The sequence below is a fragment of the Oppia nitens genome, unplaced genomic scaffold, assembly GCF_028296485.1.
Source record: "Oppia nitens isolate AA-2021 unplaced genomic scaffold, nextdenovo-longstitch-racon4-pilon3 scaffold1_pilon_pilon_pilon, whole genome shotgun sequence".
NCBI lineage: Eukaryota > Metazoa > Arthropoda > Arachnida > Sarcoptiformes > Oppiidae > Oppia > Oppia nitens.
This window is the reverse complement of record NW_026533199.1, coordinates 1,534,028-1,550,000: the sequence shown is the minus strand read 5'-3', so window position 1 is coordinate 1,550,000 and position 15,973 is coordinate 1,534,028. Positions and strand designations below refer to the sequence as shown.

The 15,973-nt window shown below is 33.8% G+C and overlaps 5 protein-coding genes across 5 annotated transcripts in view; 1 reads left to right on the top strand and 4 right to left on the bottom strand.

Annotated features, from left to right (window-relative positions):
• The window catches only part of LOC128952714 (zinc finger imprinted 3-like), a 1,967-nt gene extending 449 nt beyond the window's left edge, over positions 1 to 1,518 (bottom strand). The window contains exon 1 of the mRNA XM_054298150.1: positions 99 to 1,518. Coding sequence (XP_054154125.1) covers positions 99 to 1,494 — 1,396 coding nt within the window. The 5' untranslated portion in view covers positions 1,495 to 1,518. The remainder of the gene's footprint in view (positions 1 to 98) is intronic.
• Positions 1,519 to 2,650: 1,132 nt separating this feature from the next.
• On the bottom strand, positions 2,651 to 3,402 carry LOC128952439 (uncharacterized). Its single transcript, XM_054297839.1, has 2 exons — positions 3,064 to 3,402; positions 2,651 to 2,961 (listed from the first exon to the last, which is right to left on the bottom strand). Exons 1-2 carry the CDS (start codon positions 3,341 to 3,343, stop codon positions 2,651 to 2,653), a joined length of 591 nt encoding a protein of 196 aa, XP_054153814.1. The 5' UTR covers positions 3,344 to 3,402.
• A 446-nt stretch (positions 3,403 to 3,848) lies between these two features.
• LOC128952637 (mediator of RNA polymerase II transcription subunit 23-like) lies at positions 3,849 to 9,179 on the bottom strand. Its single transcript, XM_054298059.1, has 14 exons — positions 9,061 to 9,179; positions 8,733 to 8,980; positions 8,436 to 8,646; positions 8,261 to 8,353; positions 8,156 to 8,204; positions 7,229 to 8,092; positions 6,974 to 7,145; positions 6,851 to 6,893; positions 6,690 to 6,789; positions 5,559 to 6,583; positions 5,378 to 5,495; positions 5,015 to 5,302; positions 4,228 to 4,932; positions 3,849 to 4,155 (listed from the first exon to the last, which is right to left on the bottom strand). The coding sequence occupies exons 1-14, from the start codon at positions 9,106 to 9,108 to the stop codon at positions 4,028 to 4,030; spliced, it is 4,092 nt and encodes a 1,363-aa protein (XP_054154034.1). The 5' UTR covers positions 9,109 to 9,179; the 3' UTR covers positions 3,849 to 4,027.
• A 227-nt stretch (positions 9,180 to 9,406) lies between these two features.
• Positions 9,407 to 12,163, top strand: LOC128951817 (mitochondrial potassium channel ATP-binding subunit-like). Its single transcript, XM_054297094.1, has 8 exons — positions 9,407 to 9,478; positions 9,566 to 9,932; positions 10,025 to 10,195; positions 10,295 to 10,516; positions 10,601 to 10,741; positions 10,810 to 10,895; positions 10,972 to 11,888; positions 11,961 to 12,163. Exons 1-8 carry the CDS (start codon positions 9,429 to 9,431, stop codon positions 12,125 to 12,127), a joined length of 2,121 nt encoding a protein of 706 aa, XP_054153069.1. The 5' UTR covers positions 9,407 to 9,428; the 3' UTR covers positions 12,128 to 12,163.
• A 187-nt stretch (positions 12,164 to 12,350) lies between these two features.
• LOC128951815 (leucine-rich PPR motif-containing protein, mitochondrial-like) lies at positions 12,351 to 14,792 on the bottom strand. The gene has a single exon (XM_054297093.1). It carries the CDS (start codon positions 14,642 to 14,644, stop codon positions 12,482 to 12,484), a length of 2,163 nt encoding a protein of 720 aa, XP_054153068.1. The 5' UTR covers positions 14,645 to 14,792; the 3' UTR covers positions 12,351 to 12,481.
• Positions 14,793 to 15,973: the final 1,181 nt, after the last annotated feature.

Here is a 15,973-nt window from a genome sequence, read left to right as displayed (position 1 = left end):
TGTTGAATCGGATGACAACAGAAAAAACAACAAATTAATTAAGAAAAAAATAATAATTATATCAATAGTATAATCAATGGTGAGTTGTGTTGACAAACATTTTTTGGATGAAGACTTGAACTTTCGGAGCTTTGGTTTCTCGTGGATCCGTTTGTGRTGCAAAAGCATATTATGTTTGCTTGTATACAATTTGTTGCAGTCATCGTAATTGCAAACAAATAACCCCTTAGACAAGTGAACCAATTTGTTGTGTTGGACCAAATTTTTTTTCAGTTTAAATGATTTGCTGCAATCATTGTAATTGCAAACAAATGGCCGATCAGACGAGTGAACCAATTTCTGGTGTGCGTCCAAAACCTCTATCTGTTTGAACGATTTGTCGCAGTTGTTATATTTGCAGACAAATGGCCGATAGTTGGAGTGTTTTGTGTTTTTGTGGCGAATTAGATGCCATTTAGTCCATCCATTGTACTGGCATTTGTCGCACGGAAACGATCGGATGCCATGATTTAGTCCCAAATGATTGAGTAGAGACTCATTGGCGACAAACTCTTTATCACATTTGTCACACTTGAATGGCTTCTTACAGTTSTTGTGATATCTGTTTATGTGTGTCYCGAGCCGTAACTCCGATCGGAAAAAGTGGTCGCATTGACCACATTTTAGACGATTTTTGCCATTAGTTTTAACTTTAGACAAATTTAGACGACTATTACTACTGTCGACAGTCTTTGATCTATTGGTCGGCATTTTTAGCGGACTTACGACTACAACGGGTTGTGTTTGCAATGCAAGTCTTTTCAGCTCTAATTCGTTAAACTTAAATGACTGGCAATTTTTCGGGTCATTTACGTGTATATCAAGTGTCTTAGTCGGCGATAAATAGTGGTCGCACTGATGACCACATTTGATGCAATCGGTTTGGGTTTCAATCAATTTTAGACGACTATTGCGTCGAGTATTTGATTCATTGATTTTTTTCGRYATTTTTAATGGACTTAACATTATTAAGGGTTGTGTTTGAGATAAAAGTTTTTTCAAATCAAAATCATTATCATATGAGGACACAGTTAGATCATTATCATCTGTTATTTGATAAAATTGATTACCACTGCTGTCCTCCAAATCAATATCGTTATCTAACGGCTCTTTCCCGTTGTTATCGGAAACATTGTCGAAGACTCTGTCATCGATTTGTCCGTTAAAATTGATAACAACTCTTATATCAGTTASGTTTTGCCTGGAAGTCGTCTTTGTTTTGTCACCGCCATTGTCKCCACCATCGGTGTTATCGGCGAGTTTGGTCAACGCCTGTCGCAACAGTACTTTCTGGCCAATGGATATCTGCGGCGGTAACTGATGCCAGTCTTTGTCCATATCGATGCCGCGTAATGTGTTCAACGAATCGATACCATTTCGGACGAGCAGATCAATTGTGTCGGCAGTTAGACCCGCAAATSCAGACAAATATCGGTGACAATCGGTAGTTGACATGACCTGACCAGTGATATATAGTTGGGTCAGTTGTACTAAAAAAAAWTTATGCTTAAAAAACTTAYTTAAAAAAAAATAAATACAAAAATACAAAAAATACAGTCCTTTCAATACATAGCGTTACTTGAAATTAATTATTTAAAATTTGAATCATTATTGATATAAAAGATTAAATTTATATATATATTAATATATGTGTAAAATTGTTGTCATGCAAGTGGTGTTTATAAGTTTTTTGTAAATATATCAATAAMTAAATTGAAGTAAATTTAAATTTAYATATAATTTTTATRGACAAACATCTTGTAACTCATAAGKRTACATTTTTCATTCATTCAATGCGCTTATTCATTAAAATGTATATATCTTAAAACTTTTAGTAGATTTTCAACAACAAAAAAAAAACAAACAAAAACAAGAATATATTCTTATTGTCAATAGTCATTGTTGTCAAATTAATTGTCAAAAAAAACCCATAACTTTTTTCATCACCCGATAATAAATAATAATTTTTTGAAAACTTATATAAATTTTAAATATATATATATATATATATATTAAATTTTAGTTTACTTTTTTATAGTTATTAAATAAAATAAATTTTTATTTTAATGGGATTCAGTAAACTATATATAACACGTAATACTTGCAAATTTTTTTTTGATTATATTATTTTTTGAAAAAATGTTGCATTAATTTGTCATAATTTTAATTATATATATTTTTAAAAAATTGTTATATATATACCATAAAAATTTTGGATAAATACTAATAGACGAGACGGGAAAATAATGCGTTATCCGATTTGTCCGATAACTTTTGCGGATCAACGACAACGAAGTTACACCAGAAGATCAATCTGTAAATTGATTTATTTATTATATTACAGTATATTAGCAATCAATTGGTTGGTTGACATTACTTGGATTGTATTATAAAATTTATAGATTAGTTACAATAATTATAATAAAATTAAATAATAATATTTAATAATAATAAAAAAATTYAATAATAATATTTAATAATAATATTTAATAATAATATTTAATAATAATATTTAATTAAAAAAAATAATATTYAATAATAATATTTAATAAAAAAAATTAATAATAAAATTATAAAAATAAATATAACAATCAATGAGATGTTTGTGCCATTATTTTCCGTGAATATTTTTCTGATGTCTACACAGAGTTTGAGGCCATTTGAATGATTTGTTGCAGTCATTGTAATTGCAGACAAATTGCCGATCAGTTGAATGATAACAAGTCTGGTGTCGAATAAAACTGTTTCGCTTTTTAAACGACTTATTGCAGCCAAAGTAAGAACAGACAAGTGATCCCTTAGTCGTGTCCACACAATTGTCGACACTGTTTGTGTTTAAATCGTTAATTTGTATTCTTTGCGGACTTATCTCAACAACGACTTGTGTCTTCAACTCTGGCTGACTATCACTTGATGTCACTTCTGGTGAATTATTAGTTTTTTAAATTAAAAAAATTTATTAGTTTTTTAAACAAAAAAATAACAATCTATGAGATTATAATAGATGTGATAAAAACTACTTACCACTGCTGTCAGGTTCTATTGAACTACTGATAGCCATCACTTGTCTGTCATCGTTATAGTCATCATCATCGGTGACATCGACGAGTTTAGCCAAAGCCTTCCTCAACAGTAACTTCTGACCAAATGATATCTGCGGCGGTAAGTGATTCCAGTCTATGTCCATATCGATGAGTCGCAATGTGTTCAACGAATCGACACCATTTTGAACGAGAATATCAAGTGTGTCGGCACTGATACCGACAAAACGAGACAAATATCGGTGACAATCGGTGGTTGACATGACCTGACCAGTGATATCGCGGTGTCAAACGTGTTAAAGTATAACTTCAAAAACAATTAAAATTTTTATTATAATATTAAAGAGTAATTTAAAGTTTTTAATTTGTTAACCGATTATTGATATTATATTTTCAATTGTTTTTTTTGTTAATAAATCAGAAATAATATCAAATTAAATATTCAAAAAATCACACAATTATTATTGGCATCAAAATTATTATATTAAATAATTGGTATTTAAAAAAAATACTATGACATGTATTAGAAAAAATGCACTAAAAAAATACAGTACTACCTGTTCAATACATACATACATTTGACTAAATAAATAAAAAAAATATATTTAAAACATTTCTAATACAGTATAAACTTGTAAATTTATATTGGKTSAATATAATTAATCAATGATTATTGGYTCCGGTTTAATTATTTTKTAACGGTAGTTATAAAAAAACTAAACCGTTTTTTGTCTATCATTTTATAAATTAATTGAAAACTATTTTAATTTATTAATTTTAATTTATTTATTAATAAACCCTCAATATTATTATCAAATCATTTATTCATAATTATTATATAATTTAATATGAAATACATTTTTTTAAATTATTAATTTACAAAATTTTAATGATATCATAGGCTTTTACAATGAACACCAAAAAATAAACTGATGAAACCATTGTTGTTATGACGGAACCGAGACTTCGTCCAGATTTATATGTGTTATGAATCTGAGTCTCATTTGTAAGTTTGGTCTTAACTTTCTGATAGTGGCCTCCACTTCATTCTTGACGGTATCGCCGGTAAACATATCTTTAATAATAAAAAATTGATTATAAGTTTTAATAGTTTAACACTAATATATTTCAATAGATTGTTCAATACATTTGATGTGATAAAGTAGATCACAAATTGGATCAATAAATCGTAATTTATCGCAATTTTTGTCAATAATTTCCAACATATCGTACAATTCGATGGTCACATCCATTACACAACGGGTTCGTTCAGCAAAGAAACGCTGAAGAAATGGTCCGACAATATGACAGATAAATATAAATTGTTCTTCAGTTTTGATAACTGGTTTGACTCTATCTTTGAGAAACTGTGGCATTAGTGAAATCTGGCCGACATTGGCGTTATGCCAGACGGCGTGTGTCAGTGCTATCAGATAACTGCATTGCATTTCGTTCATCTCCTGATGACTGTTCTGGAAGTCCATCAAATCAAATGGTGAATCGTTTGCTTCCATCAATAGCGGACTTTCCATCATTTCGAGTATACGATCGTTGAGTACCGATAGATAGGACTCGGACAGTGCCGTCAATATGACTCCAATAGCATTCATCCACATTTCGATGTTATTTCGAGTAAGTATTTTGTGGCCAATGAGTACAACATCGAGCAACGAGTTGGCCACTACTGCCGGACTCACTGGCAGTGCCATCAGTTCAACACATGTAACGTGCAATGCATGGGCCGATGCATTGGGAAACTCATTGAACCGATAGTCGGTGTGCGGGAATGAATTTTTCTGGCCCGATATTGTCTCCACTACTCGTCCGATTAGTTGAATGTAGTAATCGAGACCTAAATAATTTTCATTATAATAWAATTAGTATTATAAATAATTTACCGGTAATATAAAAAAAACTGTTTGTTGACTAAACACCTGGATTCCAGTCGACATCATCTCTTTGCATGTAATTCAGATACGCCTCACTTAGCGCCCAATTTTTAGGCCTAATATCTTTGAATGATGTAATAACAGCCGAAACTAATTTACGCTTAAATAGCGGTTTGTCTTTAAGTTTGGTCTCATAATAGTGAAGTGTATTATAGAGATAAGTAATAGGTTTATCGTGAAACTTGTATAGACAGCCCAATTGATCCAACAATTGGTCGACAATGTTGGACATTGAACCCGACGGTAACTCCAGAAATCGGTGGATAACAATGTCTTAATTGGAAAATAAAACAGTTTTTAATACTTAAAAAAATGCTATAAATTATTTTAAAAATTATTAATATTTACCGAAAACTGGTAAAAATCTAAGACAAACGTTACTGAAATAAAACGGCAAATATTGGTGTTGACTGTTCTGTGAGTTAACCTCTTGAAGACATTCAAAGTAAAACTTTTCGGGATATTTCTGAAACAAATATTATAATTAAATATTAGATTAAATGACATATAAAATCAAATCAATGAATACCCTATTGAACGCCATGTGCTTCTCGTGCCAATTGGATTGTTTCCAGTGCTCGGGACTGTTTTCTTTGACAAACTCATAGACCCTATTCTTGAACTCTTGTGGTCTCAACAGAAGCATATGTATGATGAAGAAGCAAACCTGTGCTTCGTTGCCCTCAAAACTTCTCAGTGCCAGACATAGGATCAGCCGATCAATGGTAATAACATAGTATTTCCAGATAAGATCATTGAGTGCATCAATAAATTTGTTGACATGTTGTCCACCAACAAGATTAGCAAATTCGTAGACAAGAAAATCGGCAAATGTACGCATATGTGTTGAGAGTGCTCGGGCACCGATACGGTCCAAGATTTTATAGACAATCGGATTGATTCGATCGCTTTCCAATAACATCTTCCACAACAAACAGAGAAACAGTGGAGGAGTTCCCGGCAATGAAAAGTGTTTGAGTTGAGCGGAACCGTCGTTTTCGTTGCTCATGGATTTCCATTTACGATACTCTTCCTCAACTGATATCCGTAGTTGAGCTTTGTTTTCCTTTTGGACGGGAACCTGTTGGTAAAATTCGCTGATGGCATTGGGAAAGCATAACARCGTAAACGATGACCAATTGATGGATGTGCTCTGATTGATGTTTGTCAAGATCTCTTTGAGCCATTGGGCGGCCAGTGTTTCGGAACCGGTTACGTGAATAGCTCGGGCCAGTGTCAGTACAAGAACTTTGTTCAGCTCTTCCGATTCGGTGGATAACAGTGACTTCGGTTCGTTCTGGAAGCGCGAGTACTGGGGTATGGATAGAACTTCAGTACTGCTCAACCCTTGGATCAGTTTCAGTGCCGTATTTTCCATACACAGATGCAGCTGGACATGGTTGGTTTGGGGAACGTTAGATAGACTGTGCAAATTCCCTAACAATTGGATCCGATAGTGTGCATTGATGTGATGCAACCGATAGATATACATTTCGAGCAGTGTATGAAATATACCCCACGCCTGACTGCGCCAAACAGTGTTCAATAGATCTGCTATTTATTTTTTGATAAAAAATAAATGATGACAAAAATTATAGTTTTTTTTAAACAAAAAAAATATAATCAATAAATCAAAATAATAATAATTTAATTTAATTACTCATAAATCCTTTGATACCAAGAGATTCAATTTCCGTATAAATTAATAGACGACTATAGGTCTCGACCAAAGCGGGTGCCAAACTAATGCTTGATTTTGTCTTAAATATTATAAAAAATATATTAATTTACGATATAAAAAATATATTATCTAGTACATACCTGAGCCAATTTCATGATTTGATTGGCAATACTATGTATTAAACTAAAAAAAAATAATTTAAAAATTAAAATCATAAAAATAATTTTATTGAATTTACGGTAAAACAAAATTTAATTGTTTACCTCATTTTTGTATGCAATGTCAGCGAATCTAATATAGATATCGATAGCGGAGTTGTAGGCAGTGATGATACCATAGGACTGGAACCGGGAGCCATGGATCGGTTACTACCGCCCTGAACGCCATCGACTAAGACAGATAGTGGTCGAGCAAACAGTTCCTGATTTGTACTGTCTGTTTGAATTGAAGAAAAAATAAATAAAATAGTTTATCCATTAATACACCGCAAAAAATTACGGTAACAAAAAAAATCATACAAGCATTGCACAGAAGAGCCACCCGATAATCTGATCCACTAATCAATAGATTGCTGTTATTCATCAGGTTTTCCTGTAAGAAGTCGATGTGTGCTTTAAGTGCCAACGGTATCGGTCGCTGAAGACTAACAGCATCGGTCTCGGCTTTCTTCATCAGATGTATCCAAATAGATGAGGCAGACATCGAGTGTGTGGCACTCGATTTGGACACATCGGGTACGGGTAGAGCTTCCCGTTCGTGATATAGAAGATCATAGAGTTTCATAATTGGCAGAAAATCTTGCAATGGGTTCTTCTTGATTGAACCCGATATGAACTGAAGTAAAATCCACATCAGATGTTCGCGACTTTTTCGCGGAAAATTTTGTGGATTTTTGGCGCTTAGTTTGTCGTGAAGTCTGAGGACAATGTGCGGGAAGGAAGCGAATTGRAATAATACAAAATAGATGAGATGACTGGACAAATGTTGCCATAAAAAGAACAATGGATTGCATCCTTGTTCGCCATTCTCATCGGTAACCTCGAGATCGGCAGCACCGCCGACGCCGCCGGTGCCGCAACTTTCCGATCGTTCCATTGCTATGATAATCAATTCGACTAATTGTTCTTCGAGTAGAATGTTTCGTTGTTTTTGTTTCGAATTCAACGCCAACATCGATGTTATCATATCGCGCGAAGACGGCTGTTCCAAGACGTAGCGCAAGAGTCCGATTTGCGGTTCCAGTAGATCCTTGTTGTAGGGCAACAGTCCGCGCATTTGAAACTTAGCAGTCACTGGATCCAGTTTCCAGATGTTGTTCAACGATGATGAATGTCCAACAATTGGCAACAGTTTCGAGCGACCGGCGGTTGAGACCATTTGGGCTAAAATTTWWWTTAAAAATACAATTAAATTACAGTTTTTTGTTATATTTTTTTGGTATTTACCCGTCGGTCGGAAACTGTCGATAAAAGATGTGATAAGTTTCGCAAATTTCTTAAAAAAAAATTATTTGTTTTTTATTTAATAAATAAGATTATCTAAAGACATACCCAATGAGTACATTTGCCTTTCTTCTGGATCTCRTCTAAGATCAGATACGCTGGAAGCAGACAGTGATTCCTATTGAATATGTAGTCAAAGACCTATTGGATGTGTTGTTGAATAATAATAATAAAAAWTTAATTATCTAAACAACTGATCAAATAGTGGTTTGGGATCACTAACGCTGTATAACGATATGAGTTGTTTGAGAACCGATACATTAGTTTTGGCCGGTATTTGGTTGACTCTGTCGAATAGGATCTTCAGTAGATCGCGAACGCCTTTGTAGTCGACACTACCGATAACTTTGCGGATCAACGACAACGAGTTACACCAGAAGACTTCGTTTTTGTAGTGAAACTTTTCCGACGACAATATCGTCTCGCAAACCAATCTGTAAATTGATTTATATATCATATATATATATACAGTATATTAGCAATCAATAGGGTTAGTGCCAGTGGTGTGGTTGACATTTACTTGGCTGGGATCAGATTGTTGGTGACGGCAAACTCGAGCATCTGAAGCAATGTTTCGTTTTGTTTGTGGGACACAATATTGCCGCAAATGTCGATGTATTGCCTGAGACCGACCTCCAACTTGTCGGTTGCGGTCAGCTGTTGGACGAGCGATCGCATCGATTCTTCGTATGTCTTTATCGTGTGTACTTCGGATTCATCCCATTGTAAGACAAAACCGGCAAACGATTCCTCCAGAGTTTCGCTTTGCTGTTTRWTTAAAAACAAAAAAAAAAAGACATTCAAGACATCACTGTYGATATAGAAATATAGTCAAACACAAGACTTACAATTATCAGATCCAGACATTGGTTGACAATGGCTTCGGTGGTCGCCATCGTTGGTCACAAATACAGTTAGTCGTCGTTCACTGACTTTGTTTGTGTGTGTATTGTATTGATTGTCAGTTTGTTATGTTTGCAAATAAATACATACATAACGTACTGTTTATGAATACATATTATTGAAAACATTGCATAACTTGTAATCACATTTTATTCAATATATTTGTTKATAAAAAATTGTTTATTTAATTTTGATTTAGTTTTTATTTATTGAACTATTGTTTTRTTATTTTATTTTTTTTAAATACAAAAGTATTAGTAATTTAATTGAAAATTAGTTAAACTAAATAAAACAAAACAAAAAAAAAAGTTAAATGTTTTGTTGTCTTAAAACTGTCAGATGTTTTAAAAATGACAAAATCGGGTAAAATTTTTTTTTAAAAAATATAACAAAAATATTTTTCCTCAAAAAAATCCCATTAATTATCCGATATTCTTATGGTTTTAACAGTTTGTGGCGATTGGCCGCCAATAGATCCGGCAATCAATGGCCAATCACTGGACTCAGACAACACATCCAACATAATACTTACTTTAGCAGCCGATTATTAGCCAAACAAATTTCATTGACCGCAGCCAAAAAGTGGTCGCTAGTGGTCATCGGCGGTGCTATTGTCAATGTATCGTATTTTGTTTATCACAAGACACGTGTCAAATGTGATCTCAGTAGTAGTGATGACCAAATCGATGATAGTTTAAATCAAGTAAAACAAGAGTTGCAAATAGCGTTGAAATGCAATGAAACCCAAAGTTTTGATTTCAAACGCATTTGGCATTACTTAAGACCGGAATCATTGTACCTAATGGTGGCCATAGCTGTGAGGATGGCATTGCTTACCATTTTGTTGTTGTTGTCTAATATTACCACTTGTTTGACACAAATTTTTTCCCTCTTATATATATCCTATAGAGTGCCCTAATTGTAGCCTTTCTGAACATTGAGATTCCGCTGTCCATCGGATCCGTAATGAATGTATTGTCAAGATTTGCTACCGAAGAGAATTCAAAATTCTGGTCGAATCGGTTCTTCACTGAAATCAGTGGTCCGGCATTTAAAGTGTTTGAACTCTATATACTACAAGTAAATTGATGTCGAAGAATATATATATTTATGATTATAATATGAACCAATTTCTGTGATTAACTGTCTGTTTCTAATCCATTTCTATGGCTGACACAGAGTGTGTTCACCTTTGCCTACATTTATTCGCTGGCAATTGTCGGCGAAAAGACTTCATCGCGTATAAGAAGTGATCTGTTTTCCTCTATCATCCGTCTCGACACTGATTTCTTTGACAGACGAAAATCGGCCGAAATTATCAGTCGTCTGACAAGTGATGTCCAAGAATTCAAAAGTTCGTTCAAACTCTGCATTTCTCAGGGTTTAAGAAGTTTTACTCAGGTTTTTTAGCTAATAATATCTTTGACCGGATCTATTGAGTTGGGCTATAAAAGTGATTATTTTTGTTGTTGTTATTGGTTTCAGATAATTGGTTGTTCAATATCTTTGTTTGTGATATCACCAAAAATGACACTCTGGATGGCCACAATAGTGCCATCAATGGTATTATTCGGTGCATTATTGGGTTCATTACTCAGACAGATATCTAGAGAAGCTCAGGCACAGGTATATTGTACTGTAGATATCATTTTAGTTTCATTTGATGACATGACTTACTTGACACCCCATTATAGACGGCCAAAGCTGCGGGAATTGCCGGCGAAGCCATCAGTAATGTTCGTACAGTCAAAGCTTTGGCTATGGAGGACAGTCAGTGCCGGTTAGTTAGTTAGTTGATAATCACTTTTAAGGTTTTATAATATCAGAAATGAATAACTATTTACCAATTCCTTCAGTGTATACGACAAAGAGTTGGCCAAAGCCGAGGAAATGAATATTAGACTCGGCTTAGGGATCGGCGTTCTCCAGTCGGGCACCAATTTGGCTCTGAACTCAATAGTGTTGGCCACACTTCTCTATGGCGGAAAACTGTTGTCCAGCGATGAGATAACAGCAGGGAATTTAATGTCATTTTTAGTGGCCACTCAAACCATTCAGCGATCGCTGTCACAGCTGTCGCTAATGTTTGGTCACTATATTCGCGGTGTTTCGGCAGCCACTCGAGTATTTGAGTTTATTGACATTAGACCGACGGTTGTCTTAAATCAGGGAATCACACTTCAGAATGTTGTCGGTGACGTCCACTTCAATAATATCTCATTTAGTTATCCGACTCGCGGTGAACAACAAGTGCTCAATGGTTTTAATTTGAAATTAACTCCGTCGACGGTTACCGCCATATGCGGACTGTCGGGTGAGGGAAAGTCAACGGTAGCATCACTTATGGAAAGATTTTATGACATCGAATCCGGTCTTATCACTATCGATGGCGTTGATATCAAATCACTGGATCCGCTATGGCTGCGGCAAACGGTAATCGGTTTTATCAATCAGGAGCCGATACTGTTCGGCACGACTATCATGGAGAACATCCGATTCGGCAAACCGGACGCCACCGATGAGGAGGTGCTGGTTGCGGCCAAATTGGCAAATGCACACACATTTATTGAACAGTTTCCCGACGGCTATCAAACGCTTGTTGGCGAACGGGGAGCAACCGTATCGGGCGGTCAGAAACAGAGGATAGCCATCGCCAGAGCACTGGTCAAAAATCCGAAAATACTGGTCTTAGACGAGGCTACCAGTGCTTTGGATGCCGAATCCGAAGCCCTGGTTCAGGAGGCTCTTGAAAAAGTCATGCAAAACAGGACCGGTATTATTGATCGATTGATTAATTATTTAATTTTAAATCTAACTAAACTTTTTTCTCTCATTAAAATACCAGTGCTTGTGATCGCCCACCGGTTAAGTACAATACAAAATGCCGATACCATTGCTGTACTATCACAGGGAAAGGTAGTCGAAATGGGAAGTCATACACAACTGAGCAATAAAAGAGGTTTATATTGGAATCTCATTAGACAACAATTGGATACAAATAATAACAATTAGACAATTTAACAAAAATAACCAAAAAAAAAAACATTAGTGACAATTAAAAACAAATTAATTATAGTTAACTTAATTATTTAATTATTATTTTTTTTATTATTATAAAAAAAGCTTTACCGGTAATTTTATAACAAAAGTTTTTTTTAGTTGATATAAATCAAATAAATTTTTTAATAAATAAACAATTTATATATTTAATAATAATATTAATTATACGAACTATGATTACAATAATTAAAAAATGCATTACAAATGAATATAATATTAACCACAAAAAAAACATTAAATCATTGATTAAATATCGAATTTATTTAATAACTAGATTTTACTGTATTGTAGGCAAAAAATTATTTATTATTTGCTCTTTGCGTCCAACACTTCCTCATCACTACTACTGGCGCTATCGTCTTCATCGACACGGCGTTCAGTATTATTTCTAGTCGTCGTGCTGTACGAACTGGTGGCCAGTGGTCTGCCGGCCGGCGACGGGAACTTTGGTTCGCGATTTTCCTTAACGTGAATAGCTTTGACCAGTCGGTTAAGTGTTGACCGATTCAAGTGTTGGAGAGTTACTAACTGTTCCGGTTGTTTCGATTTCGGATCAATTCTGGTGGTATTATTGTTGATAACCTGATTGAATACAACGTCTTCGGCTTCGGTAATCTGATCGGTACCGATATAGGCATCGATTAGTGCCGAATAGACAACGCCAATAGTTTTCTGTGTCAGATTCGATGTCGACACCATTTCGATTAGCTGTTTGGCCAATTCGGTATTATTGTTTTCGCGAATAGTGTCCAACAGTGATGAAAATAGTAGAAAATCTTTGAATTTAGGACACGAATCGTATATACGTTTGGCGTCATCATAGCGACCACTTTTCATACAATTAATCCAAACCATATTCATTGGCAAATGATAGTCCATCTCACGTATCAATGCATTAGCTATGGTTATGAGCTTTTCTTCGACATCGGGTCGCACTTCCAGTGCCCGTAGATATCCTCCCAACGGAAACGGTTTCAATTGGAGAAACTTTCCGTTAATCAATTCGTCAATTTTACCGCTATTTATGTAGGCAATGGCCACTGAATTGGTAAACGAGTTGTGTTGCAAAATAAATTCGGGTAAAATCGGTTCCAATTGTTCCAGTTTCTGATAATCGCCGGCTGACGACAATTTTGAAAACAAAAATCGTATGATTCGTGGCATTGGAAACAGTTTCGATGATAATAGCGATTCCGATAGACTGAATGCTTCGTCCAGTCGGTCGGCGTTCAGAAACGACTCGATTAGCGAACAATTTTGTGACATCAATAGCGACTTGCCTTCGGCTTCCAATTCGCTTTTGATGGTCAAAGCCGTGTCAATGTCTCCCTCTTGAAGAGCTATATTAAACTTTTTCTGCGAATTGTTCAATACTTCTGTTTGTTGTTGTTGTTGTTTGCCGTAATCGAAACGAGATCTAATAGGATCGTCGGTCAACTGGATTTTGGCCGGTATTTCAAACGGAACAGTTAGGCCGCTGTCCTTCAAATAGTTACCCAACACTAGCAGTGTTTTATCCGACGGCCTGATCGCCTCTTCCTGAATCAGTGTCCAACAGTCGAGAGCTTTGTCCGGTTTTTGTTGATTGATATAACCGTTGATAAGATGATAGACCATTCGGTCGCGATTGGCGTCGAAAACATTACGAAAACACCGAATGGTTTCTTCAAGAATCGCAAGTTTTTCTTCGCGAACTAAACGCTCGCAAATAGTGTCGATTTTGGCAATTTTGATGCTAAGTCCCGGTGTGTCCAACAAACGTTTCGCTTGTTTAGATTTTCCCAATTCGACACATATTACGGCCAAATCGGATATTGTATTCATTTCTCCGTGAATTTTATCGGAAACATCGATCACTTTCTGTAGGTTTGATTGGTCGCCGTTTTCAAGAAAATGCATAATCAGTTGACTCTTCCACGGAGTGATCCGATACTCATCGGCCAAACGTAAGAATTCGTTCAATGCCTCGGAATAGTTGTCTTTAAGTATATAGTGTTTGACAAGAGGTCCGGCCATTACGGCCGTCGGTTTTACCGCTAAATTATTTACGTATAGTTCAAACACTTCTCGTACGTGTCTGATGTCTACATTGGCCTCCAGTAGACTATTCAACAACTGGTAGACAGACTTGTCTTTGCTTCTGTCTTTTGTTAGCAAAAGTTTAGTAATCGTGTCGTTTTCGGCGACAGCGGCCGTATCGGTACGGACTAAACTGATGGCCCGCAGAGCCCGKCGAAGACTTTGTTCCAATTGGCTTAGTTTCTTGTCTAAGCCGTCGGACACTTGAACTCTGGCCGTATTTGACGACAGCAAAGACGCCGACTCACTGTCGTTGAGGCCATTGATGATCGCCGCCGCCGACGATGAGTTCCGGCCAATGGGTGTCGTTTGAAGCGCTGATCGGAAACAATGGGCAATCACTCGGGCAGTGATCGTACGCCCCGATGTGGTCATTGATAGCATGATCATTGTTATTGTTATTATTATTATTATTATTATTATTATTTGGACACAATTACCGCAATGCCGTCGGTAAACAAAAAAACCATTCAATGATCACAACATGTGCTTCACATACACACAACACTAACGCTACGTTCATAGACAACGTTACGCTAATTACAAAAAATAATTGATTGTTTATTTAAACTTTAAAAATATCATTTTCAATACAATCAGTGTATTATAWTGTATATAAAACAATATAAATCATATTTTATATCAAATMAATGATTATTATTATTTTTGTTGCTATAATTAATTTTATTTTAATTCAAATAATTAATTTTGTTTTTATCATTTAAATAGTGTTATTTTTTAATTATAGCAATATTTTTTTTTAAAAAAAAAGTTCATTATAACTATGTTATATTGTATTATTATTATAATGTAAATAAAATTTTATTTATAAAATTTATTACATTGTATATATAACGTTAGATAATTTATTTTTGATTGGGGGGAGGGGAGGGGATAGAATATTTAATAAATAAATTATAATAATTTTTAGCATGCTAGAAAATAATTTTTAAAAAAATTATGTAATAAAAAATTAATAAAAATATAGCAAAAAAATATATTTATGAAACTGTTTGCTAGTTTTAAATTTTTATAAAATCTAGAATAGATTACCCAAAATAAAAATATTTATTTAAAAAAAAATTAAAATATTGTTAAAAATATAAATTTTCTAWTTTTTTTGTTTTGTTTATCTTATATTGACTTATTATTTACTAAACAATTAACTAAATGATAAAACCTAATATTTATTATTATTTACATTTWWTAAAAAAAAATATTTACTTTATGTTTATTATAATTTATTTATTTATTTAATAATTGACATCACATTCACATCTATTACTTTATATAGACATAGCGTATGAAAAAATGAAATATTATTTATAACTATATTTTATATGAAATATTATTTTTATAATGTTGTAGTTATTATTTTTTTAACGAGAAAATCAATTATTAATTTATATTAATTAATAAATATACAGTAAATTGTATTAAAATCATTGGCAATAATTTAGTAGATTATTTATTATGAAAACAATTTTATTGCAAAATATATATTTTTTAATAATACTAATGGTTTTTTAAAAAATAATTAAATTAATATAATTGTTATTATTATTACTATTATTATAAGATAAACTATTTTCTTATAATTAAAAAAATATTTATTTCACTTTTTTATAACTTTATATTTATAGTAAAACTAAAGTTTTATATGTTTATCTAAAAATATTATTAGAAACTTATTCATTGAAATACTAATATGATATATAT

What these genes read in the sequence shown, in the direction of transcription:
- LOC128952439 (XM_054297839.1), bottom strand. Translation starts at nt 3,343, where the DNA reads ATGTCAACCACCGATTGTCACCGATATTTGTCTCGTTTTGTCGGTATC. An exon ending in AATAGAACCTGACAGCAGTG is followed by an intron (nt 2,962 to 3,063) that starts GTAAGTAGTTTT and finishes ATAATTCACCAG; the next exon opens with AAGTGACATCAAGTGATAGT.
- LOC128951817 (XM_054297094.1), top strand. Translation starts at nt 9,429, where the DNA reads ATGTTTTGTTGTCTTAAAACTGTCAGATGTTTTAAAAATGACAAAATC. An exon ending in CTAGAGAAGCTCAGGCACAG is followed by an intron (nt 10,742 to 10,809) that starts GTATATTGTACT and finishes ACCCCATTATAG; the next exon opens with ACGGCCAAAGCTGCGGGAAT. An exon ending in AGTCATGCAAAACAGGACCG is followed by an intron (nt 11,889 to 11,960) that starts GTATTATTGATC and finishes TTAAAATACCAG; the next exon opens with TGCTTGTGATCGCCCACCGG.